The 24519-nt window shown below is 48.4% G+C and overlaps 1 protein-coding gene and 1 long non-coding RNA gene across 2 annotated transcripts in view; one reads left to right on the top strand and one right to left on the bottom strand.

Annotated features, from left to right (window-relative positions):
• Window positions 1-24519, bottom strand: part of GNB1 (G protein subunit beta 1) — a 54669-nt gene that overhangs the window by 23375 nt on the left and 6775 nt on the right. The window contains exons 2-4 of the mRNA XM_055261831.2: window positions 16922-17024; window positions 8785-8823; window positions 6726-6832 (exon numbers count right to left, since the gene is read on the bottom strand). Of these exons, the coding sequence (XP_055117806.1) occupies window positions 6726-6832; window positions 8785-8823; window positions 16922-16978 (203 nt within the window). The 5' untranslated portion in view covers window positions 16979-17024. The remainder of the gene's footprint in view (window positions 1-6725; window positions 6833-8784; window positions 8824-16921; window positions 17025-24519) is intronic.
• LOC134735660 (uncharacterized) lies at window positions 21802-24263 on the top strand. Its single transcript, XR_010118987.1, has 2 exons — window positions 21802-21878; window positions 23595-24263. It is a non-coding gene; the product is annotated as an uncharacterized lncRNA (long non-coding RNA).

Here is a 24519-nt window from a genome sequence, read left to right as displayed (position 1 = left end):
CATTTAAAATTATTTCAACGTAATGGTATAAAGTTCGCTCTCTATCTCTATTTCTGCCCAGCCCTTCTGAGACTTTCTGTCGAGTATCAGAGTTGATCTAAAGCAGCTCATCCTCCTAGATTAGGAGGATCACCTTTACAGAGGTCTCCCGGTCAGAGAGCTTAATAACTGCTGACTTCCAGAGGGATTAGGGACACGTAAGCTGTCCACTGATCCTCCAGAAGGTGAGAGAAGACATGCCTCCTAGTCCCAGGTCAGGGAGCTGTTGGAGAGTTGGGTTCACATTGCCTGGTAGTGCCTTTACCTATTCAAAAATCAATTATCTGAGGTGCCACTCACCTAGAACATAGAGGCAAGGGCCAGGAAGCAAGCTAAAGGGCTCCAGGACCCTGAAAGTAGCTGCCAAAAATCAAAACACCTAATGCCCTTCATTTTACTCAAAGGAGGGAGGGTGGTGGCTCATGCCTGTAACCCCAGCACTTTGGGAGGCTGAGATAAGAGGATTGGTTAAGTCCAGGAGTTTGAAACCAACATGGGCAACAAAGGGAGACGCTGTCTCCACAAAATATATATTTTTTGAGACGGAGTCTCGCTCTGTCGCCCAGGCTGGAGGATCTCGGCTCACTGCCAGCTCCGCCTCCCAGGTTCATGCCATTCTCCCGCCTCAGCCTCCCGAATAGCTGGGACTATAGGCACCTGTCACCGCGCCCAGCTAATTTTTTTTTTTTGTATTTTTAGTAGAGATGAGGTTTCACCGTGTTAGCCAGGATGGTCTCGATCTCCTGACCTCATGATCCGCCCACCTCAGCCTCCCAAAGTGCTGGGATTACAGGCTTGAGCCACCGCGCCTGGCCCACAAAAAATATTTTTTAAAAATTAGCTGGGCACAGTGATGTGCACCTGTGCTACCAGCTACTCAGGAGGCTGAGGCAGGAGGATTGCTTGAGCACAGCAGTTCAAGGCTGAATTCAGTAAGCTAGGATCGCACCACTGCATTCTAGCCTGGACGACAGAGTAAGACCCAGCCTCAAAAAAAAAAAGTCGCCTTTTAGTACAAATATATTGATAAACATATTACAAATGTACATCTGATACATTAATACATACATACATAACAAGTAATCATTGTGGGCCTCGCATGTAGTTTTCTTTTTTGTTTGTTTTTTTGAGACAGAGTCTCACTCTGTCACCCAGGTTGGAGTGCAGTGGTGCAATCTCAGCTCACTGTAACCTCTGCCTCCTGGGTTCAAGCGATTATCCTGCCTCAGCCTCCTGAGTAGCTGGGATCACAGGCACCCACCACCAAGCCTAGTTAACTTTTGTTATTTTTGGCAGAGACAGGGTTTCACCATACTAGGCAGGCTGGTCTCAAACTCCTGACCTCAGGTGATCCACCTGCCTCAGCCTCCCAAAGTGCTGGGATTATAGGCGTGAACCATGGTGCCTGGCCTCTCATGTAGCTTTATTTGTGTTTTGTTTTGTTTTTTGAGGCAGAGTCTTGATCCGTCACCCAGGCGGGACTGCAATGTGCATGTGTGTGTGTGTGTGTGTATGTATATATATATATATATATATATATATATATATATATATTTTTTTTTTTTTTTTTTTTTTTTTTTTTTCGTTCTTTGAGATGGAGTCTCACTCTGTTGCCCAGGCTGGAGTGCAGTGGTGTGATCTTGGCTCACTGCAATCTCCACCTCCTGGGTTCAAGTGATTCTCCCACCTCAGCCTCTTGAGTGGCTGAAACTACAGGCGCTCGCCACCACACCTGGCTAATTTTTGTATTTTTAGTAGAGACAGGGTTTCACCATGTGGGCCAGGCTGGTCTCGAACTCCTGAACTCAAGCGATCCACCTGACTTGGCCTCCCAAAGTGCTGGGGTTACAGGTGTGAGCCACCGCGTCTAGCCTCATGTAGTTTTGAAAGACAAACTAGGCCAGGCACGGTGGCTCACGCCTGTAATCCCAGCACTTTGGGAGGCCGAGGCGGGCGGATCACGAGGTCATGAGATCGAGACCATCCTGGCTAACATGGTGAAATCCTGTCTCTACTAAAAAGACAACAAAAAAAATTAGCTGGGCGTGGTGGTGGGTGCCTGTAGTCCCAGCTACTCGGGAGGCTGACGCAGGAGAATGGCGTTAACCCAGAAGACAGAGCTTGCAGTGAGCTGAGATAGCACCACTGCCCTCTAGCCTGGGCGACAGCGAGACTCCGTCTCAAAAAAAAAAAAAGAAAGAAAGACAAATTAGTAGTCATTTCTACTGTTTCAGAGTGTCCATAAATCAAACAAACACGGTGAAAGACATGGTATTCATAGGCCAGAAACAGTGGCTCACGCCTGTAATCCCAGCACTTTGGGAGGCTGAGGCGGGTGGATCACCAGGTCAGGAGATCGAGAACATCTTGGCTAACACGATGAAACCCCGTCTCTACTAAAAATACAAAAAATTAGCTGGGTGCAGTCGCGGGCGCCTGTAATCCCAGCTACTCAGGAGGCTGAGGTAGGAGAATGGCATGAACCCGGGAGGCGGAGCTCGCAGTGAGCCGAGATAGCACCACTTTAGTCTGGCCTGGGCGGAAGAGCAAGACTCCGTCTCAAAAAAAAAGAAAAAAAAATTAGCCGGGCGTGGTGGCGGGTGCCTGTAGTCCCAGCTACTTGGGAGGCTGAGGCAGGAGAATAGCGTGAACCTGGGAGGCAGAGCTTGCAGTGAGCCAAGATCGCACCACTGTACTCCAGCCTGGGTGACAGAGCGAGACTCCGTCTCAAAAAAAAAAAAAAAAAAAAAAGAACTGGTATTCATAAATTATAGCTTTAAGTCATGAAAAAAATCTTAACCAATAGAACATTTGTTTATGAAGGCAGGAAATATGAAGATTAAAGAAAATATATACCCTCCTCACTCTGTCATGCTGTGGGGGGCAGGGGGAGGGACAGCATTAGGAGAAATACCTAATGTAAATGACGAGTTAACGGGTGCAGCAAACCAACATGGCATATGTATTCCTATGTAACAAACCTGCACATTGTGCACATGTACCCTAGAACTTAAAGGAAAAAAAAAAAAGGCTTGTGGAACAAGGATATAGATATGTATGTATACACACACACACACACACCCTCCCCCCAAAAAACCTCTTTTGGACCTTAAAGAGGCAAACACTGGCCTATCCAGAAAAAAACAGCTATTTAGAACAAGCAATCTCTAGAAGGCTCTGGAAAGCAGAGGTTCTCCATAATATCATTTTGGTTTTCTCATGACTGTGCAATTATACAACAAATGCCATGCACCTAGCACCCTGTCCAAGAACATGGACCAATGTGGCACCCCAGCCTCCCACAGGCCTCACTGAAGACCGCCTTGCTCACAGGGTGGCCATGACTCTGAACTTGGTCCTGCTTTGTCGGCCCTTGCTTTTCTTCCTTCTAATCCTGGGGCTTTCAAGGCACAAAGTGTGTTTGAGACAGACGGAACATAAAGCCTCCCATGTAAGGATCTGGCGCCCACCCCACCCACCCTGAGCCCCCAGCCCCACCTCCACTGCTCGGTTCACACACCCATCTCTTCGATCCCTGAACACACCTGCCTGCAGGTCACTCTCGTCCCTTCCAGACTACCCAGTCCAGAGCCCAGCTGGTGAAGGAGACACATTACTTGGCAGTGCAGTGCTCTGAGTACCTGAACACTGCCCAGCAACAGCACTGTCTACTCCACTAACCTGCCTAATCTGCACATCAGTGTTACGACACATGGAGGAAAGGCCCCAGAGGTAACATACTGTTTTGTTTTCCATCTACTTTTGACAATAAATTCTAACATAGATAGACTAGTAACAACATTTTCTTTTTTTTTTTTTTTTTTTTTTTTTGAGACGGAGTCTCGCTCTGTCGCCCAGGCTGGAGTGCAGTGGCGCAATCTCGGCTCACTGCAAGCTCCGCCTCCTGGGTTCACGCCATTCTCCTGCCTCAGCCTCTCCAAGTAGCTGGGACTACAGGTGCCCACCACCACGCCCGGCTAATTTTTTTTGTATTTTTGGTAGAGACGGGGTTTCACCGTGGTCTCGATCTCCTGACCTCGTGATCCGCCCGCCTCGGCCTCCCAAAGTGCTGGGATTACAAGAGTGAGCCACTGCGCCCAGCCAACATTTTCTTTTTCTTTTTTTTTTTTGAGTCAGAATGTCACCCTGTCACCCAGTGGTGCAATTTCGGCTCACCGTAACCTCTGTGTGCCTCAGCCTTCCAAGTAGCTGGGACTACAGCTACCATGACCAGCTAATTTTAAAATTTTTAGTAGAGATGGGGTTTTGCCATGTTGGCCAGGAGGCTGGTCTCGAACTCCTGACCTCAAGTGATCCGCCCACCTTGGCCACCCAAAGTGCTGGGATTACAGGCATGCGCCACTGCATCCGGCCAGAACACTTTTTAAAAAATTCTTTTTAATTTTTTTAAAGGAGTAACTTTGAATTCACAAAGTATATTCTTACTTATTTATTTATTTAGAGACAGGGTCTCACTCTGTCATGCAGGCTGAAACACAGTGGGGTGATCTCGACTCACTGCAAGCTCTGCTTCCCTCACTCCTGGGTTCAAGTGATCCTCCCACCTCAGCCTCCTGAGTAGCTGGGACTCCAGGTGCGCACCACAACAACTAACTTATTTTTGTACTTTTTGTAGAGAAGGGGTCTCGCCACGTGACCTAGGCTGATCTTGAACTCCTGGGCTCAAGCCATTCGCCTGCCTTGGTCTCCCAAAGTGCTGGGATGAGAAGCATGAGCCAATGTGCCTGGTTACTTATTTATTTTGAATATTAAAGCAATTTTTAACAAGTAATTATATGTATATTTATGGAGTGCAATGTGATATTTTGATATATATCCACACTGTGAAATAAATCAATCAAGCTCATCAACACACCCATCACTTCCCATTTGCTCTGTGGTAGGAACACAGTCTACTAACAATTTTGAAACACACGTTATTATGAACTAGTCTCCGTGCTGTGTGCCACATTTCTAAAATGTATTCCTAACTAAAACTCTGTACCCTCAGAACATCATCTCCCCACTTCCCCACCCTCCCCCTTCCCACTTTTATTCTGACTCCTACCGTCACTGGAACCATCATGCGATCTCTCATTTGCATATGGAATTGTATGGGATACTATATAGAACAAACTAAAGATAGAATCTTTTGTTCTCTAGCTGTTTGTGCTCTAAAGCGGACAATTTCACGAACAAAGAAAAAGCCAAGCAGAAAATTCCACGCTAACAACAGAATACAAAGAAATACTACTCAAAGAAGGGCATGTTAAAAATTATGTCAGGTGCTCGAACGAGCATGTCACAGTTACACAAATCAAACAGTACTTTATTAAATTATTTGGATAGAACAGGCAGCAAATAAGACTTTGTAATAGCCTCTAAATCAGAGTGTGGGGTCACGGAGGTGAGATACCTGGTGGGGAGGCAAGGGGTATAATTTAAAGCACAAGAAATAGGCTAGAAGTGGTGGTGGCTCACACTATAATCTCAGCACTTTGGGAGGCTGAGGTGGAAGGATCTAGGGGCCAGGAGTTTGAGACCAGTGTCAGCAACAAAGGGAGACCGTGTCTCTATAAAAAACCAAAAAATACTAGCCAGGCATGGTGGCACATGCCTGTGGCCTACACCACTTGGGAGGCTGAGTAGGAAGGGTTGCTGGAGCCTAGGAGGTCGAGGCTGCAGTGAGATATGATCACACCACTGCACTCCAGCATGACTGACAGAGTGAGACCCTGTCTCAAAAAAAAAAAAAAAAAAAAAATGGGCGCAGTGGCTCACACCTGTAACCCCAGCACTTTGGGAGGCCGAGGTGGGTGGATCACAAGGTCAGGAGAGCCAGACCATCCTGGCTAACACGGTGAAACCCCATCTCTACTAAAAATACAAAAAAATTAGCCAGGCATGGTGGTGGGCACCTGTAGTCCCAGCCACTCGGGAGGGTGAGGCAGGAGAATGGCGTGAACCCAGGAGGCGGAGCTTGCAGTGAGCCGAGATTGCGCCACTGCACTCCAGCCTGGGCGACACAGCGAGACTCCGTCTTAAAAAAAAGAAAAGAAAAGAAAAGAAAAGAAAAGAAAAAATAGGAGCCCATGAAGGGAATTATCTCTTGGGATGGTAAACCAAAGGAAGGCAGGGCAGACAGGCCAGATCAGAGAATGGTGAGAGGAGCTCACAGCGCGTTCCCATGTGTCTGCTGCAGCAAAGCACACACAGCACGATGCTGTTCTAAGGCTCAATACACTTAATCCCTCAGGATCCTCGGAGAAGGTTCTGTGATTTCCTGAGCCAGGGCACCGAAATCACAAGAGGGCGAGGGCCAATCAGCCCTGAGAAACAGGCACAGAGAGGTAACTTCCCCAAGTTCACATAAGTAGGATGCAGTAGAACTGGGAGGACAGAGGTCTAGAAACTGAGAGACAGGAGAAGGGAGAAAGAAAAATCAGAACTTGTATTAATGTGATTCAGACAGTGAAGAAATGGCAGTGTCCTTTCAGCCCAGGAGTGGAAAACTGGACAGGGAATATGCACCTGTGAATGCTGCACCTTGCGTGCCCAGAGTTCTGATTCAACTTCCTAATTTTTTCACTGCACGACACAGCAAACGAGTTCAGGTAATTTTCCCCTAAGAAAACAGAGCAGCCCCTGAATGTATCAAGCAGTGTCCTGCTCATGCCCACGCCTACCTGGAGTCTGTGCCCCAGTGCATGGCGTAGATCTTGGCCAGGTGCCCCCGCAGTGTCCTCCTCGTGCGCATTTGGATTCTTCCCACTGGGTCGATGTTGTTTGTGATCTTGAAAATAAAAACATTTCTGTAAATTAAATCTGTGATTAAACGACTCTCCTGATCTCCCATCCTTGTCAAGGCTGTTGGCTCGCCCACTGTGCCTACCTCTTCCCAGCCCTTCCCACAGTTCTCCAGTGGCTTCCACTGTGGCATTCTGCACCGAACCCCTTCCGTACCTCTTACTGGTCATCAGGAACCTGTGTGCCCTGCCCTCCAATGCACGCACACGAACATGGCCAGCCTTGAAGCACTTGCTGTTCCCTTCCTGCCTCCTTCCTCCTCTCCCTGTCCATCCAGGACCATCTCCTCCTAGGTTTCTGAGTTCTTTGATATCTCGAAACTCTTCTTATGACAGCACACAGATGTCCCACATCACAACTTAATAGCTGGTTCCTATGTCAGGCTATGTGTGGGCCTGCATGACACCTGCTTCTGCACGACCATCACTTGGAGCACTAGCTGTACACACACCTGCTGAGCCCATCCTACATATAGACACTGATGTTAATGAGTTTTAGGTTGGCAAACGGAGTAAGTGGATCACAACAGTGGGTTTTTAAAAATGGACAGTCCAAAGTGCTTCTCAGAATTAAAATTCAGGTAATTCTATGTAGCCTAATTTTTTTTTTCTTTAACTTGCAATTTAACCTCAAAGTGCATCCCCTAAAGCATTTAGACAATGTAAGAAACTTAATCATCTTCAGCAGAAGTATGAATATAGTTTTTCTTTCACATTTTGGACTTTATTTTTATTTTTTGTTTTTATTTTTTTGAGATGCAGTCTTGCTCTGTCTCCCAGGCTGGAGTGCAGTGGTGCGATCTCTGCTCACTGCAACCTCTGCCTCCCGGGTCCAAGTGATTCTCCTGCCTCAGCCTCCTGAGTAGCTGGGATTACAGGTGTGCACCACCACGCCTGGCTAATTTTTGTATTTTAGTAGAGATGGGGTTTCACCATGTTGGTCAGGCTGGTGTCGAACTCCTGACCTCAAGTGATCCACCTGCCTCGGCCTCCCAAAGTGCTGGGATGGACTTCATTTTTTTAATAAGGTAAAATTCACATAACATCAAATTAACCATTTTAAAGTATACAGTTCAGTGGCATTTAGTACACTCCCAGTGTTGTGCAACCACTGCCACCATCTAGTTCCAAAACATCTTCCAAAAGGAGACCAGACATTGATTTGGCATTCACTCCCTGTTCTTCACTTCCTCTCCCTCTCTCCCCTAACACCCCTGCTGGCCACTAGTCCACTGTGTCTCAATGAATTTTACTATTCTAGATATTTCATATAAATAGAACCACACAATATATAGCCATTTCTGTTTGGCTTTTCTCACATATCGTAATATTTATGGGGCTTATCCATGTTGTAGCCTCTGACTGTACTGAGGTCCATTTAATGGCTGATAATACTCCAGGGCACAGAGACACCACAGTTTGTTTCTCCACTCATTCATTTATGCACATTTTGGTTGTTTCTACATTTTGGCTATTGTGAGTGGTGCTGCTATGAACATCTATGTACATGTTTGTTTGAAAAGCAGTGTTCGATCCTGTTGGGCATATATTTAATGGCAGAACTGCTGAGTCATACAATAATTCTATGTTTAACTTTTTCAAGTATTATCAAATTGGATATTAGAAATCGAAGTTCTGAGGCAGATTCTGTTAAGGAGAGGAGCTTCAAAATATCTTAAGACAATAACAATATTTTACAACTATTACCCTCTGTAACAGGTAGATAATTATTTAAGGCTTGAGATATCTCATTTTTATCTCAAAATGCCCCTCTATTTCCTATGCCTACCATCAGAATGACTTCTTAATAAAAGCAGTGGCTTGGCATCCTCACTGCGCAGGAGAGAATCCAAGCAGAGCCCTCCCGAGGCTCCAGGTGTGGGTGCCGTGCTAGCCTCCTCACAGGCAGATGGCTCTGCGTGACTCAGTGGGCTCTTACCTGAGAGAGAGTTGCATCTGCACATGCTTTCCTGGCGTCCTGGGAAGCAAGGACAGTGAGAAATTAGCAACCTTTCAGATACAGTCAATCTTAGGTCCACACATACCAAAGTTTCAAAGAGAGCTTTCCTAAGCTGTCAGGAGTGAAAGCAGAATGTGAAAGAATGGCGGAGTCTCCTTGCATCTCAACACTCCATGGTCTACTGCCATCTGTGGACTGTCCAGGCCACGCTGAACAGAGAACCAGTGGTACCCAAATCTGTCTAAGACCTGCAGCACAATACTCCTGGGGCCCCACAGCTGTGGCCAGCACCGAGGAGCTCACACTGCAAGCTGGGGCAGCACCCACACACCCGGGACCTGGTGCTGCCTGTGCTCTCACTGCTGCACAGGCTGGCACACACGTCTTGCTCTTTTTACAAAGCCCGTCTGGGGTCAAGAAGGCTGTGGCCCAAAGAAAAAGTCTACTTAAAAAAAAAAAAAAAAAAAAAAAAAAGATGTCTAAAAAGGACCAGATATCCAGCCCAAAAAAACTTTTCTTCAGATTGCATTAACTAAGTACTTTGTTTTCAAGATAAACAATCATTAATTCTAAATTCTATGGAGGGCGCGGTCTCACGTCTGTAATCCTAGCACTTTGGGAAGCTGAAGCAGGAGGATCACTTGAACCCAGGAGTTCAAGACCAGCCTGGGCAACAAAGTGAGACCTTGTCTCTAGTAAAAATAAAAATTAAAAATTTAAGGAAAATAGGCTGGGCACGGTGGCTCACACCTATAATCCCAGCACTTTGGGAGGCCGAGGTGGGTGGATCACCTGAGGTCAGGAGTTCGAGACCAGCCTGGCCAACATGGTGAAACCCCATCTCTACTAAAAATACAAAAATTAGCTGGGTGTGGTGGCGCATGCCTGCAATCCCAGCTACTCAGGAGGCTGAGGCAGAAGAATTGCTTGAACTCGGGAGGCAGAGGTTGCAGGGAACCGAGACCGCGCCACTGCACTCCAGTCTGGGAAACAGAGCAGGATTCCATCTTAAAAAAACAAAAATAATAATAAAATAAAACAAAGAAAAATAAATAAATTCTATGGAAAAAGAGCAAGGGACCTGGAGCCAGACAATTAGATGTACATAAGCTTCTCTGGCTATTCTCGTTGCTCATCTACAAATGACCTGTGGATGCAGGTTGGCACTGTGAAGGGATCCACCAATGCTAACTCAAGTGTCTTCATTACTAAGGGATCAAAGTTACTGGAAAATAGACCTGGAAATCTCAAAAGAGAATGTACATTTATAAATAGAAAGGTAGATAACAAAAAGGAAAATAAGACAATGACTAACAGGTTTGAGTGTTGGTATAATTTTTTTTTTTTTTTTTTTTTTGAGACAGAGTCTTGCTCTGTCTTGCCCAGGCGGGAGTGCTGTGTTGCGATCTCAGCTCACCGCAGCCTCTGCCTCCCAGGTTCAAGTGATTCTTCCTGTCTCAGCCTCTTGAGTAGCTGGGACCACAGGCGTGTGCCACCACACCGGCTAATTTAGTATTTTTAGTAAAGATGAGGTTTCACCATGTTGGCCAGGCTGGTCTAGAACTCCTGACCTCAGGTGATCCGCTCACCTCAGCCTCCCAAAGTGCTGAGATTACAGGCGTGAGCCACCCCGCCCGGCCTTTTTTCTTTTTTTTAAACTATGTATGTATGTATTTTTATGACAGGATCTGGCTCTGTTGCCCAGCCTGGAGTGCAGTGATGTCATCACAGCTCACTGCAGCCTCGACCTCCTGGGCTCAGGTGACCCTCCCATCTCAGCCTCCTGAATAGCTGGGACTACAAGCATGCATCACTACGCCCAGCTAATTTTTTTTTTTTTTTTTGTAGAGATGGGGTTCTCGTCATGTTGCCTGTGGCTGGTCTTGAACTCCTGGGCTCAAATGATCCTTCCCCCTTGGCCTCCCAAAGTGTTGGGATTATAGGGGAGAGCTACCAGGCCCAGCTGACACTTTCTAGTAAGAAAAATGTGTTTATATGCTGTCATCTGACACCTACTTTCAAAATGGCAAATGGCACGTGGAGCCCTTACAGGCATGCGTCCAAGTGCCCCACATGGGGGAGGTGGAGGACAAGTTCCCAGCAGTTCAGGCTTTTGGGGCAAACTGCTCACTGCAAATGATTTCTACTTTAGGAAGCTTGTGGGAATATTATAAACTGATAATATGGAAATATATTGGTCAAGCGCAGTGGCTCACGCCTGTAATCTCAACACTTTAGGGGGCTGAGGTGGATGGATCACCTGAGGTCAGGAGTTCAAGACAAGCCTGGCCAACATGGTGAAACCCCATCCCTACAAAAAATACAAAAATTAACCAGGCATGGTGGCCGGCACCTGTAATCGTAGCCATTCAGGGAGGCTGAGGCAGGAGAATCGCTTGAACCCAGGAGGCGGAGGTTGCAGTGAGCTGAGATCACACCACTGCACTCTAGCCTGGGTGACAGAGCGAGACTCTGTTTCAAAAAAAAAAAGGAAATATACTGAGATTCTTATAAATATCCCAAATTTATACATTCCAAATTCATCTTTAGTCAAGCTCTTTATTGGTCATTCTGCTTATAATTAAGACACACACACAAAAATCGAGTATTTCTATGCAAGCAGTAACATTTGGAGTAAGGGGGATGAAGAATACTTAGAGTAGCAAAAGTCTTTTGTCAATGAATTTTACCTGGCAAGTACTGAGTTTAGTATTTGTTTTTGAATACTATTCTTGTTGATGTTATAGCCTTTGATTTTAAAACATCATAAGAAAATTTAAAATGGAGAAAATAAACATGAGATTTAAGCAACTTCCCCCGGTTAGTGTCCAATGACTAAAATGAGTTTCTTAAGGTACAATGTAATAGACTGTGGTGATACTACTGTTAAACAGAAGGAAAAATTACTGTAAAAACAAAACACAGATAACTTCAATTCAATCTTTATTTTAGCCAATAACCAGCTTATTTAACTGAGTGCAGCACTTTGCAGAACAGACACCTTCAACTTTTAAAACTGTAGGAAGAAGTCTTTTAATGGAAACAAGCTCTATAACTGCTTAACAAAGAATAAAGTCTTCAAGTTGTTTCAGATTAATTTCCAGTTTAATGGACTCCTGTAGATACATATTATGATGCCCACTTAAACCAGAGATGAACATATCCGAGCCATTAATCAGTTGATTTCTCATCCTTTTTGGATTTGTCAAATGACACAGTAACATACTTACTTTGGGGTTTCATCCTAAATTAAAGCCTGGGCCCTGCTCAGTGTGGAGTCACTGAACATTTTGGACCGGGCATTCATTGCAGCTGCCTCTCACACGAATGGACCCTGCTCCCTTGCACTGGCGCGCATGCCGCTCCAGAACACATCTGAGCCTGTGCATCCTGTGGAGCTTTTCTTACTCCATCAGCTACTCTGTGTATTTTAAGGCACACCATGTTTTAATCAGAATCCCTTTGAGAGCCTGTGTTTCCTCAATAATAATCAAAATGAGCATGCAAGATCCTTTAGGGTCTTTTGGCTGAAAAACAAATCTAAGAAAGAAAACAACCCCTTTCAGAATCATCTACAATTTCTTGTTGGATTCACTATGCTCTGTATCCTTTAACAAGCGTGTATTCCTTGAGAAATCAGGAAAAAATGTTCTACATTTTAAAAATAAGTCTTCCTTTCCCATTTGGGGTAAAAGGACTTCAACAGCTTTTGCTGTCCCTGTCTCGTGCAAAGGAACTAACACAGCGCGGCTCCTGGTACTTCGGAGACAAAGCAGCTAGGCGCCTCTCCTAGTGAACGTCCCACTATGGGAGCCATGCCCTGCATGTGGCTGCTGCACACAGCAAACGGAACCAGGACACTTGGGACAAAAACGGTGTCAAATATCTCAATTAAAATGTATTAATTACATATTGAATATCAATATTTTAGATAATACTGCCTTAGATAAAATTTGTTGGGCCAGGCGTGGTGGTTCACACCTGCCAGCACTTTGGGAGGCTGAGGTGGGAAGATCCCTTGAGCCCAGGAGTTCGAGACCAGCCTGGGCAACATGGTGGACTCTGTCTCTACAAAAATGAAAAAAATCAGCCAGGTGTGGCAGCACGCTCCTGTAGTCCCGGCTACTCGGGAGGCTAGAGTGAGCTGTGATCGCACCACTGCTCTCCAGCTTGGATGACTGACAGAGACCCTGTCTCAAAACACACTAACAAAAAAACGAAAAAAACCCTGTTAGGGTTAATTCCACCTGTTTCTTTTTATTCTTTTTAAAGAGACAGGGCCTTCCTAACTTACAAACGCTGGTCTCAAGCTTTTGGGCTCATGCAGTCCTCCTGCCTTGGCGTCCCAAAGTACTGGGATTAACGGCATGAGCCACGGTGCCCAGCCGTCTCTCTTTTTATTTTTTTTTTTATTTTTTTGAGACGGAGTCTCGCTCTGTCTCCCAGGCTGGAGTGTGCAGTGGCGTGATCTCGCCTCACTGCAAGCTCGGCCTCCCAGGTTCACGTCATTCCCTGCCTCAGCCTCCCAAGTAGTTGGGACTACAGGCGCCCACCACTACCACACCTGGCTAATTTTTTTTGTATTTTTTTTTTTGGTAGAGACAGGGTTTCACCGTGTTAGCCAGGATGGTATCAATCTCCTGACCTCGTGAGCCACATGCCTCGGCCTCCCAAAGTGCTGGGATTACAGGCGTGAGCCACCGCGCCCGACCTCTTTTTACATTTTTTTGTGGCAACAAGAGCATGCGGGCAATGTCACGTGACATTTGTGCCAGCCCAAGATGGAGCCCCCTGTGCAAGAAGGCCCTGGGGAATTCACAAAATGACAGGGTTCAAACCTCAGGAGGAGGTGCAACAGTTCCTTTTGGCCTTAATTTTTTAAATTTGGGTGTCTTTCACCTGTGCCAAACAAGCTCTTTCCATCTGCTATGAGTAGATCCAAGTCCACTATTTGTGAACAACTTATAGCTGTCAGAAAAAATTTCTTCAAATATGCCAAATCACACTACTATTTAAGACATTTTCAGGGTAAACTTTAAAATTCTGATTTCTAGGCCGGGTGCGGTGGCTCACGCCTGTAATCCCGGCACTTTGGGAGGCCGAGGTGGGCGGATCACAAGGTCAGGAGATCGAGACCATCCTGGCTAACATGGTGAAACCCCATCTCTACTAAAAGTACAAAAAATTAGCCGGGTGTGGTGGTGGGCGCCTATAGTCCCAGCTCCTCGGGAGGCCGAGGCAGGAGAATGGTGTGAACTCCGGAGGAGGAGCTTGCAGTGACCTGAGATCGCGCCACTGCACTCCAGCCTGGGGAACAGGGTGAGACTCTGTCTCAAAAAAAAAAAAAAAAAAAAAAAAAAAAAAAAAAAAAATCTGATTTCTATAAGAAGAAATATAGTCTCAAAAGCAGGTGGTAAACAGCTGAGAGTGTTTTGAACCCCTCCCCCAGCAAAAACCCAATTAGATTATTATTAAATAACAACAGTTTGCTTTTCTTTTTTACTTGCCAAAAACCATGCTTTTTTTTTTTTTTTGAGACGGAGTCTCGCTCTGTTGCCCAGGCTGGAGGTGCAGTGGCGTGATCTCAGCTCACTGCAAGCTCCGCCTCCCGGGTTCACGCCATTCTCCTGCCTCAGCCTCCCAAGTAGCTGGGACTACAGGCGCCCACCACCACACCCAGCTAATTTTTTTTTTTTTTAAGTAGAGACGGGGTTTCAACGTGTTAGCCAGGATGGTCTCGATCTCCTGACCTTGTGATCCGCCCACCTCGGCCTCCCAAAGTGCTGGGATTACAGGCGTGAGCCACCGCACCCGGCCAACCATGCTGACTTAAAATGAACTGCAAAAGCTTAAGTAAATCAGGCAAAATTTGAATACCTTTTGGTTTTATTTAAATAGATATTTCAGAGAATAATTTTATATCAAACTAAATATTTCAGAATACATTTGATTAATTCTGGGGGAGGGGACATGTTAAACAAGTCTGATCGGAGCAAACTATTAAAAAAACCTAAGTCTTCCCTATTAACCTATGTAAGATCTTTTAAATGTTAAGATTTAAAATTCTGGCCGGGTGCGGTGGCTCACGCTTGTAATCCCAGCACTTTGGGAGGCCGAGGCGGGCGGATCATGAGGTCAGGAGATCCAGACCACGGTGAAACCCTGTCTCTACTAAAAATACAAAAAAAAAATTAGTCGGGCGTGGTGGCGGGCGCCTGTAGTCCCAGCTACTCGGAGAGGCTGAGGCAGGAGAATGGCGTGAACCCGGGAGGCGGAGCTTGCAGTGAGCCGAGATCGCGCCACTGCACTCCAGCCTGGGCGACAGAGCGAGACTCCGTCTCAAAAAAAAAAAAAAAAAAAAAAGATTTAAAATTCTTACAGTAGAGGATATTTTGTTTTCTCTTTGGCTGTAAATCCCAGAGAATTCCATTATTTTTTCTCAAGTTCAGGAACAAGTTGCCTAAAATTATGTTGGTGTTTCTTTCTCCAAATCCTGGTGAGCTTTCTAAACATGTAATTGACCGTTTAAAAGGAAATATTAGGTTTCATCCTTGCACTGGAGTCAGAAAAATAAGCTGTTGTTTTTTATTTTTACTGTATTTTGAGAAGGTGTCACTTTGTCACCTAGGCTGCAGTGCAGTGGCGTGATCACAGCTCACTATACAGCCTCAACCTCCTGGGTCCAGTGATCCTCCTGAGTAGCTTGGACTACAGGCACGCACGACCATGCCCAGCTTATAAACTGTTATTGAGATATGTACTGAATGTCATCAGCTTCCTGTACAGTGACACTCTGAAGAACAGCTAAAGCTTGACAGAGCAAACAAGAGCAAGAGAAAGCTCTTACATCAAATAGACAAAACCTAAAAACATACTGAAGACGTGGTTTTTCCTGAGAAGTCTGCCTCTTTTTCTCTTACTCTTCACATCAGCAGTTTCAGAAAGGAAACATATACTTGCATTAAATGTTTCTCTATAAAATATTTACTAGAAGTACTGCTTCACAAAAGTAGCAGGAGCAGAATGAATTCCATTTAGACCTACTGCTCTTCCCTTTTCAGAAAGTTATCAGCAAGAGAATTGCTTGAACCCAGGAGGCAGAGGTTGCAGTGAGACGAGATTGCGCCACTACACTCCAGCCTGGGCACAACAAAGCGAAACTCTCTCTCAAAAAAAAGTTTATGAACTCTGCAATTTAACATCCTATATCAGTCACAGACTGGAATTTAATGTTTTAGAATTCTGTGAAAGGTATTCTTTTTACAGTGCAGTTTATTTACACACGGTTGTTTTTATCTTCAATTTTTTTTTATTTTTCAGGGTCTCGCTCTGACGCCCAGGCTGGAGTGCGGTGGCACAATCTCGGCTCACTGAATCCTCTGCCTCCCAAGTTCAAGGGATTCTCTGACCTTAGCCTCCTGAGTAGCTGGGACTACAGGCACACACCACCACACCCAGCTAATTTTTATATTTTTTGTAGAGATGGGGTTTCACTATGTTGCCCTGGCTGGTCTCGAACTCCCTACCTCAGGTGATCCACCTGCCTCGGCCTCCCAAACTGCTGGGATTCCAGGTGTGAGCCCCCGCACCCGGCCTCTATCTTGGATTTAGATATATCTGCTCCATCTAGCTCTATCAGAAGCTGTAGATTCCAATCATCACCGCTAGGGAAGATCTTTCAAAATTAGGAAAAAATACACCAGATATACCTGAAATACTTTTTTTATTGTTGTTAATACTCTTACTTTTAAGCAAGTTTTCTGCTGTCAATAGCCCCAATATTCAGGGGAGGGAGGTAGATATCACAGTCTGATCAGTGGCCCAGAGTATCACAAGTTTTCAAGGTTATGATAAAGAATGCAAAAGACACTAATAAATTCTATAGAGACATCTGGTGTATATTCAAATAACAAATTGTACACAGAAAGCAAAATCCTGAAAACAATGTACTAGGCCAAGTATCTAGATCTATAATTAGTATATCCTGGGCCAACTAAGATTCAATTTCAATATAAAACATAGAACAAGTCATCCTGTAAACCATTTTTCCTAAAACAAGTAACATCTAACCTGAAACTCAAATGATTAATAAAACCCAAGCACACACACTACATACTCGAATCTGGTTCTTAAGTTGCTCGGCCTCCTGCCGTAACTGGTCAAGCTCACTCATCTTCTGATCTTAGTGCTCTTCAATGCCACCTCCAAGAATGTGAGATCTGAAACAGAAAGACAAGCACAATCAATAAACAACTGTTGGATAATTTAATGAAGCAGGTGAGAAAAGTAAATTTAAAGTTTAAGGCGGGCGCGGTGGCTCAAGCCTGTAATCCCAGCACTTTGGGAGGCCGAGGTGGGCAGATCATGAGGTCAGGAGATCGAGACCATCCTGGCTAACACGGTCAAACCCCTTCTCTACTAAAAATACAAAAAAATTAGCTGGGCATGGTGGCAGGCGCCTGTAATCCCAGCTACTTGGGAGGCTGAGGCAGGAGAATGGCATGAACCCGGGAGGCGGAGCTTGCAGTGGGCCGAGATGGCGCCACTGCACTCCAGCCTGGGCTTCAGGGCAAGACTCCGTCTCAAAAAAAAAAAAAGGAAAGTCTGAGAACTATGGTCTCATTACAAATCAGAGAACTTTTCTTCAGCATTCATCAGAACTTATAAAATGCCTAAGTAGGGCCAGGTAAATAAAATATATAATTATGATTATTTACTGGCTTTGCATAATATTACAATGTCTAAAATACTACTCAACATATGCTGGTGGGTTATAAAATGAAAAATCTGTTAAGCATTTTTCATAAAAAAAATATAGGTTTCCCTATAAATCCAAGAACATAAGACTGACATTTAGGCCAGGTGTGGTGGCTCATGCCTGTAATCCCAACACTTGGGAGGCCAAGGCGGGTGGATCACTTGAGGTCAGGAGTTCAAGACCAGTCTGGCAACCAAGGTGAAACCCGGTCTCTACTAAAAATACAAAAATTAGCTGGGCATGGTGGCACACGCCTGTAATCCCAGCTACTTGGGAGGCTGAGGTAGAAGAATCATTTGAACCTGGGAGGCAGAGGTTGCAGTGAACCAAAATCACACCACTGCATTCCAGCCTGGGTGACAGCGAGACTCCATCTCAAAATAAAAAAAAATAAAACCTGACACTTAGGATAGCTATCGCATGAAGACCTAGGGGAAGTTACTTCAGGGAATGGGGTCAGTGGCAACCTGGCAACCAAGAATCTCAAAGCCACCTCATCTCAGTAACCATGAACCGCTACTGGTCAAAAGCTGTCAGGATGCTCGCACGGCAATCCTAAGAGCACACAGGGTGTGTCCAGCAGTTTTTTGGCTCAGGGACAACCCACTCTCCCACCCAAGTGAGCCCTGGGATCCCAGCAGGCTCAGAAACAACACCTTGATCCTTATAGGTGCAGGCTAAATTAGGCTCAGTGCAAGCCGCCCTGCCTTCTCGCCCTACTCATGTTAGACAATATTCCTGAAATCAGAGTAAAAACTAAATCACCTTGTTAAACAAGAGACTTATTTTCCCAAGAGAATATAATAAATGGAGGCTGCATTTCTGACCAAGATCTTGGCTGTTAATCATAAGTATGACTGAAGTATAACAAAGCTGAGGATACAGTTGCTAATGTCTTTAATCCCTTACAATTAGCTCTCACATGCAAGCACGGCTTATGCAAGCGCTTCAATTTCCTACATAAATTACACAGAGGATCAATTTTACCATTATAACTTTTGTGTAAAAGTCAAAAGGCTAATATACAACAAAATCTAATTGATAGCAGTTAATTTCTTGAGATTAAAACCCATCTGTGGGAAATTATCCTACGACCTAAGCAGCTCAGCTGTCAGTTTCCAGTGTAAACTTTCCTAGTGTGCATACAGGAATTCGAATGACCTACAGTATAGATACTTGATGTCTACGGTCCACAGAACAAGAAAGGCCTGCAAGGCATGCCCCATAACATGAGCACGCAAACCAGGCGTCCTGCTGCCACTGCTCTCTGGGGAGGCAGGGTGCACGGCAACACAGTGTCAGAAAGATTTCTGACCAAATAGTTGTTTCTAAAGGCATTATTTGAAACGGATGTTTTAATCATGAGGAAAGCTTCACTGAGGAAAAATACCTCAGGCCTCCCTGCACACATGGGGCATCACTGGAATTAGGTATGGACAAGGTCACACCTCAAGGGCAGTTTATTCTTAAGGGATAAGACTGGTTAATTCTTTCCCTGGTTTTCACATATAAATCTTAGGACTGCAATTTGTGAATGTTAATGTGTGAAATGGTAAGAGTGCCAGGACAAGATGAGTAGCGTCTCAAATGGAAGCTGTCTGGATGCCTTGTGCTTTGCATTCTTTCTGCATGCCCTGACACTACTCACTTGTATTTCACACATGATCAAATTATATTATGCACACAATTTTACAGTTGGGGGTAGTTTTATTTCACCAGCACCCCCCACGCATAATAGAGAATTGTTCTTAGTCTGTAAAGCTACTTTAATCCTTCAAAAATCAACATGAAGAAAACAAGTTAATATTATGAAGTACCCCAAATTAAACTGTTTTAGTTAACACACACAGTTTCTGATCATTTAAACACTAAAAAGTAAAGCTAATTTTTATAATATGGGACTAAAAACAACAAACTCCTGGGATCTGGGGAAAGAGAAACGCATATTCTGAGATGCTTCAAAAATGATGTTCCGGCTGGGGGCGGTGGCTGACGCTTTGGGAGGCTGCGGACAATGGATCACCTGAGGTCAGGAGTTTGAGACCAGCGTGGTTAACATGGTGAAACCCCACCTCTACTAAAAATACAAAAATTAGCCGGGTGTGGTGGTACGTGCCTGTAATCCCAGCTACTCGGGAGGCTGAGGCAGGAGAATCGCTTGAACCTGGGAGGTGGAGGTTGCAGTGAGCTGAGATCTCGCCATTGCACTCCAGCCTGAGCAACAACAGCGAAACTCTGTCTCAAAAAAAAGAGGTGTTTCTTGTGGCTGGAGGGTGGTGGGTGGAGGTGTAAAGGCCCCAATTCCATCATTAGGTGGGATAACTCCTGAAATCTTACATACTGCTTTTAATTAGATGTTCTTTTCACATATTACACAAGAACATGTACACAACAATCACCCAGCTGTATTGCTTGAGACTAGAGAAACAAATTTACCAAAAATCTAAGTATCTTTAAAATGAGCTCAATATAACTTAGTGACCTCACAAAATTTTCTGAAATTATGTAGCAATGCCAAAACTTGCTAACTTTAATCTTTAGTCACATGCAAAGAGAAAAAAACCAGACGGACTTCTTTTTCATAGTTAATAGCAGAAATTATTATAGCACTGTCCTGTGCCAACACTTGAGTTTCAATTAAGAGACTCAAAACCTATGTTTGTCAATTTTTTTTAAAAAGGCGTATTCCTGGCTGGGCATGGTGACCTATAATCCCAACACTTCAGGAGGTCAAGTCGGGAGGACTGCTTGAACCCAGCAGTTTGCAACCAGCCTGGGCAATATGGCAAAACGCTGTGTACACACACACGTATACACACACACACACTCCTATTTTTATTAGCAATAAAAATAAATTTCCTGATAAGACCCTCTTCAGTCCACACATAGAAGTGATGAGAAATTCCTTCCTTCCTTCCTTCCTTCCTTCCTTCCTTCCTTCCTTCCTTTCTTTTTCTTTCTTTCTTTCTTTCTTTCTTTCCTTTCTTTCTTTCCCTCTCTGGCCCAGGCTGCAATCTACTCGGTTTGCTGCTACCCGCGCCACGGACTGCCTGGGACTGCCGGCGCGCGCCACCGCTGCCTGCCTTTTCTCCTTTGGATGCAGGCACGCGTTCGCCATCTTGGCCACGCTGGTCGCCGGCTCCTGACGCCGAGTGCTCTGCCCGCCTCAGCCTCCCGAGGTACTGGGACTACAGACGGAGTCTCGCTCACCCAGTGCTCGGTGTTGCCCAGGCTGGAGTGCGGTGGCGTGATCTGGCCTCGCGGCAGCCTCTACCCCCCGGCCGCCTGCCTTGGCCTGCCAGGGTGCTGGGATTGCAACCCCTGCCCGGCCGCCGCCCCATCTGGAAGGTGGGGAACGCCTCTGCCCGGCCGCCCCGTCTGGGAGGTGAGGGGCGCCTCTGCCCGGCCGCCCCGTCTGGGAAGTGAGGAGCGCCTCTGCCCGGCCGCCCCGTCTGGGAAGTGAGGAGCGCCACTGCCCGGCCACCCACCGTCTGGGAAGTGAGGAGCGCCTCTGCCCGGCCACCCACCGTCTGGGAAGTGAGGAGCGCCTCTGCCCGGCCACCCACCGTCTGGGAAGTGAGGAGCGCCTCTGCCCGGCCACCCACCGTCTGGGAGGTGAGGAGCGCCTCTGCCCGGCCACCCACCGTCTGGGAGGTGAGGAGCGCCTCTGCCCGGCCACCCACCGTCTGGGAGGTGAGGAGCGCCTCTGCCCGGCCACCCACCGTCTGGGAGGTGAGGAGCGCCTCTGCCCGGCCACCCACCGTCTGGGAGGTGAGGAGCGCCTCTGCCCGGCCACCCACCGTCTGGGAGGTGAGGAGCGCCTCTGCCCGGCCACCCACCGTCTGGGAGGTGAGGAGCGCCTCTGCCCGGCCACCCACCGTCTGGGAGGTGAGGAGCGCCTCTGCCCGGCCACCCCGTCTGGGAGGTGAGGAGTGCCTCTGCCCGGCCACCCATCGTCTGGGAAGTGAGGAGCGCCTCTGCCCGGCCACCCATCGTCTGGGAAGTGAGGAGCGCCTCTGCCCGGCCACCCCGTCTGGGAAGTGAGGAGCGCCTCTGCCCGGCCACCCCGTCTGGGAAGTGAGGAGCGCCTCTGCCCGGCCACCCATCGTCTGGGAAGTGAGGAGCGCCTCTGCCCGGCCTCCCATCGTCTGGGAGGTGAGGAGCGCCTCTGCCCGGCCGCCCCATCCGGGAAGAGGTGAGGAGCGCCTCTGCCCGGCCGCCCCGTCCGGGAAGAAGTGAGGAGCGCCTCTGCCCGGCCGCCCCGTCCGGGAAGAAGTGAGGAGCGCCTCTGCCCGGCTGCCCCGTCCGGGAAGAAGTGAGGAGCGCCTCTGCCCGGCCGCCCCGTCTGGGAAGTGAGGAGCGCCTCTGCCCGGCCGCCCCGTCCGGGAAGAAATGAGGAGCGCCTCTGCCCGGGCGCCCCATCCGGGAAGAAGTAAGGAGCGCCTCTGCCCGGCCGCCCCATCCGGGAAGAAGTGAGGAGCGCCTCTGCCCGGCCGCCCCGTCTGGGAAGTGAGGAGCGCCTCTGCCCGGCCGCCCCGTCCGGGAAGAAGTGAGGAGCTCCTCTGCCCGGCCGCCCCATCCGGGAAGAAGTGAGGAGCTCCTCTGCCCGGCCGCCCCGTCCGGGAAGAAGTGAGGAGCGCCTCTGCCCGGCCGCCCCGTCCGGGAAGAAATGAGGAGCGCCTCTGCCCAGGCGCCCCATCCGGGAAGAAGTGAGGAGTGCCTCTGCCCGGCCGCCCCATCCGGGAAGAAGTGAGGAGTGCCTCTGCCCGGCCACCCATCGTCTGGGAAGTGAGGAGCGCCTCTGCCCGGCCACCCACCGTCTGGGAAGTGAGGAGCGCCTCTGCCCGGCCGCCCCGTCTGGGAAGTGAGGAGCGCCTCTGCCCGGCCACCCACCGTCTGGGAAGTGAGGAGCGCCTCTGCCCGGCCGCCCCGTCTGGGAAGTGAGGAGCGCCTCTGCCCGGCCACCCACCGTCTGGGAAGTGAGGAGCGCCTCTGCCCGGCCACCCACCGTCTGGGAAGTGAGGAGCGCCTCTGCCCGGCCACCCACCGTCTGGGAAGTGAGGAGCGCCTCTGCCCGGCCGCCCTGTCTGGGAAGTGAGGAGCGCCTCTGCCCGGCCACCCACCGTCTGGGAAGTGAGGAGCGCCTCTGCCCGGCCACCCACCGTCTGGGAAGTGAGGAGCGCCTCTGCCCGGCCACCCACCGTCTGGGAGGTGAGGAGCGCCTCTGCCCGGCCACCCACCGTCTGGGAGGTGAGGAGCGCCTCTGCCCGGCCACCCACCGTCTGGGAGGTGAGGAGCGCCTCTGCCCGGCCACCCACCGTCTGGGAGGTGAGGAGCGCCTCTGCCCGGCCACCCACCGTCTGGGAGGTGAGGAGCGCCTCTGCCCGGCCACCCACCGTCTGGGAGATGAGGAGCGCCTCTGCCCGGCCGCCCCGTCTGGGAAGTGAGGAGCGCCTCTGCCCAGCCACCCCGTCTGGGAAGTGAGGAGCGCCTCTGCCCGGCCACCCATCGTCTGGGAAGTGAGGAGCGCCTCTGCCCGGCCACCCATCGTCTGGGAAGTGAGGAGCGCCTCTGCCCGGCCGCCCCGTCTGGGAGGTGAGGAGCGCCTCTGCCCGGCCGCCCCGTCCGGGAGGAAGTGAGGAGCGCCTCTGCCCGGCCGCCCCGTCCGGGAGGAAGTGAGGAGCGCCTCTGCCCGGCCGCCCCGTCCGGGAGGAAGTGAGGAGCGCCTCTGCCCGGCCGCCCCGTCCGGGAGGAAGTGAGGAGCGCCTCTGCCCGGCCGCCCCGTCCGGGAGGAAGTGAGGAGCGCCTCTGCCCGGCCGCCCCGTCCGGGAAGAAGTGAGGAGCGCCTCTGCCCGGCCGCCCCGTCCGGGAGGAAGTGAGGAGCGCCTCTGCCCGGCCGCCCCGTCCGGGAAGAGGGGAGGAGCGCCTCTGCCCGGCCGCCCCGTCCGGGAAGAAGTGAGGAGCGCCTCTACCCGGCCGCCCCGTCTGGGAGGTGAGGAGCGCCTCTGCCCGGCCACCCATCGTCTGGGAGGTGAGGAGCGCCTCTGCCCGGCCACCCATCGTCTGGAAAGTGAGGAGCGCCTCTGCCCGACCACCCATCGTCTGGGAAGTGAGGAGCGCCTCTGCCCGGCCACCTATCGTCTGGGAAGAAGTGAGGAGCGTCTCTGCCTGGCCGCCCCGTCTGGGAAGTGAGGAGCCCCTCTGCCCGGCCGCCCCGTGTCTGGGTAGAAGTGAGGAGCTCCTCTGCCTGGCCGCTCCGTCTGGGAGGTCTACCACGGAGGCCAGAAGCAATGTGGGGGCTGGACGTGGTGGCTCACGCCTGTGGTCCCGGCACTCTGGGGGGCGAGGCGGGTTGATCACTTCGGGCTAGGAGTTCGAGATCAGTCTGGCCAACTTGGCGAAACATGAAGAATACAACAGACAAACCAACCAACCAACTCAATGACAACAAAACAGGTCTACCCTGGAGTCATACTCTAATTTTTTTCTATTTTCCTCCCTTTCTGATCCTTTATCCCACTTTCTTTTTCTTCCTCTTCCTTCTCCCTCTTCTTCGTCAAATAGAGGATTGAGTTATTATCACTGATCCATATAAAGTCCCTCTCTCATTTATTTTAACTCCCACCCCCATTTCTATTCCCCGACTTCCCATGTGCAACCTTCCTAATATGTTTGATACGCATCTTTTTGTTTGTATGTATTTTTAGAAAATGTTTATTGTTTTTGTATGCAAAAAAAAAATTAATAAAAAAAAAGAGAAATCTACTGTCAGGCATTTCAATTTTTTTTTTAAATTACATTCTCTAGTCTCCAGGATAAAAATATATTTTCTTTTCTTTTCTTTTTTGAGACGGAGTTTCACTCTTATCGCCCAGGCTGGAGTGCAATGACGCAATCTCTGCTCACTGCAACCTCTACCTCCCAGGTTCAAGTGATTCTTTTGCCTCGGCCTCCCG

This window comes from Symphalangus syndactylus, chromosome 22, assembly GCF_028878055.3.
Source record: "Symphalangus syndactylus isolate Jambi chromosome 22, NHGRI_mSymSyn1-v2.1_pri, whole genome shotgun sequence".
Classification (NCBI taxonomy): Eukaryota; Metazoa; Chordata; class Mammalia; order Primates; family Hylobatidae; genus Symphalangus; species Symphalangus syndactylus.
This window is presented reverse-complemented; position numbering and strand designations above follow the sequence as displayed.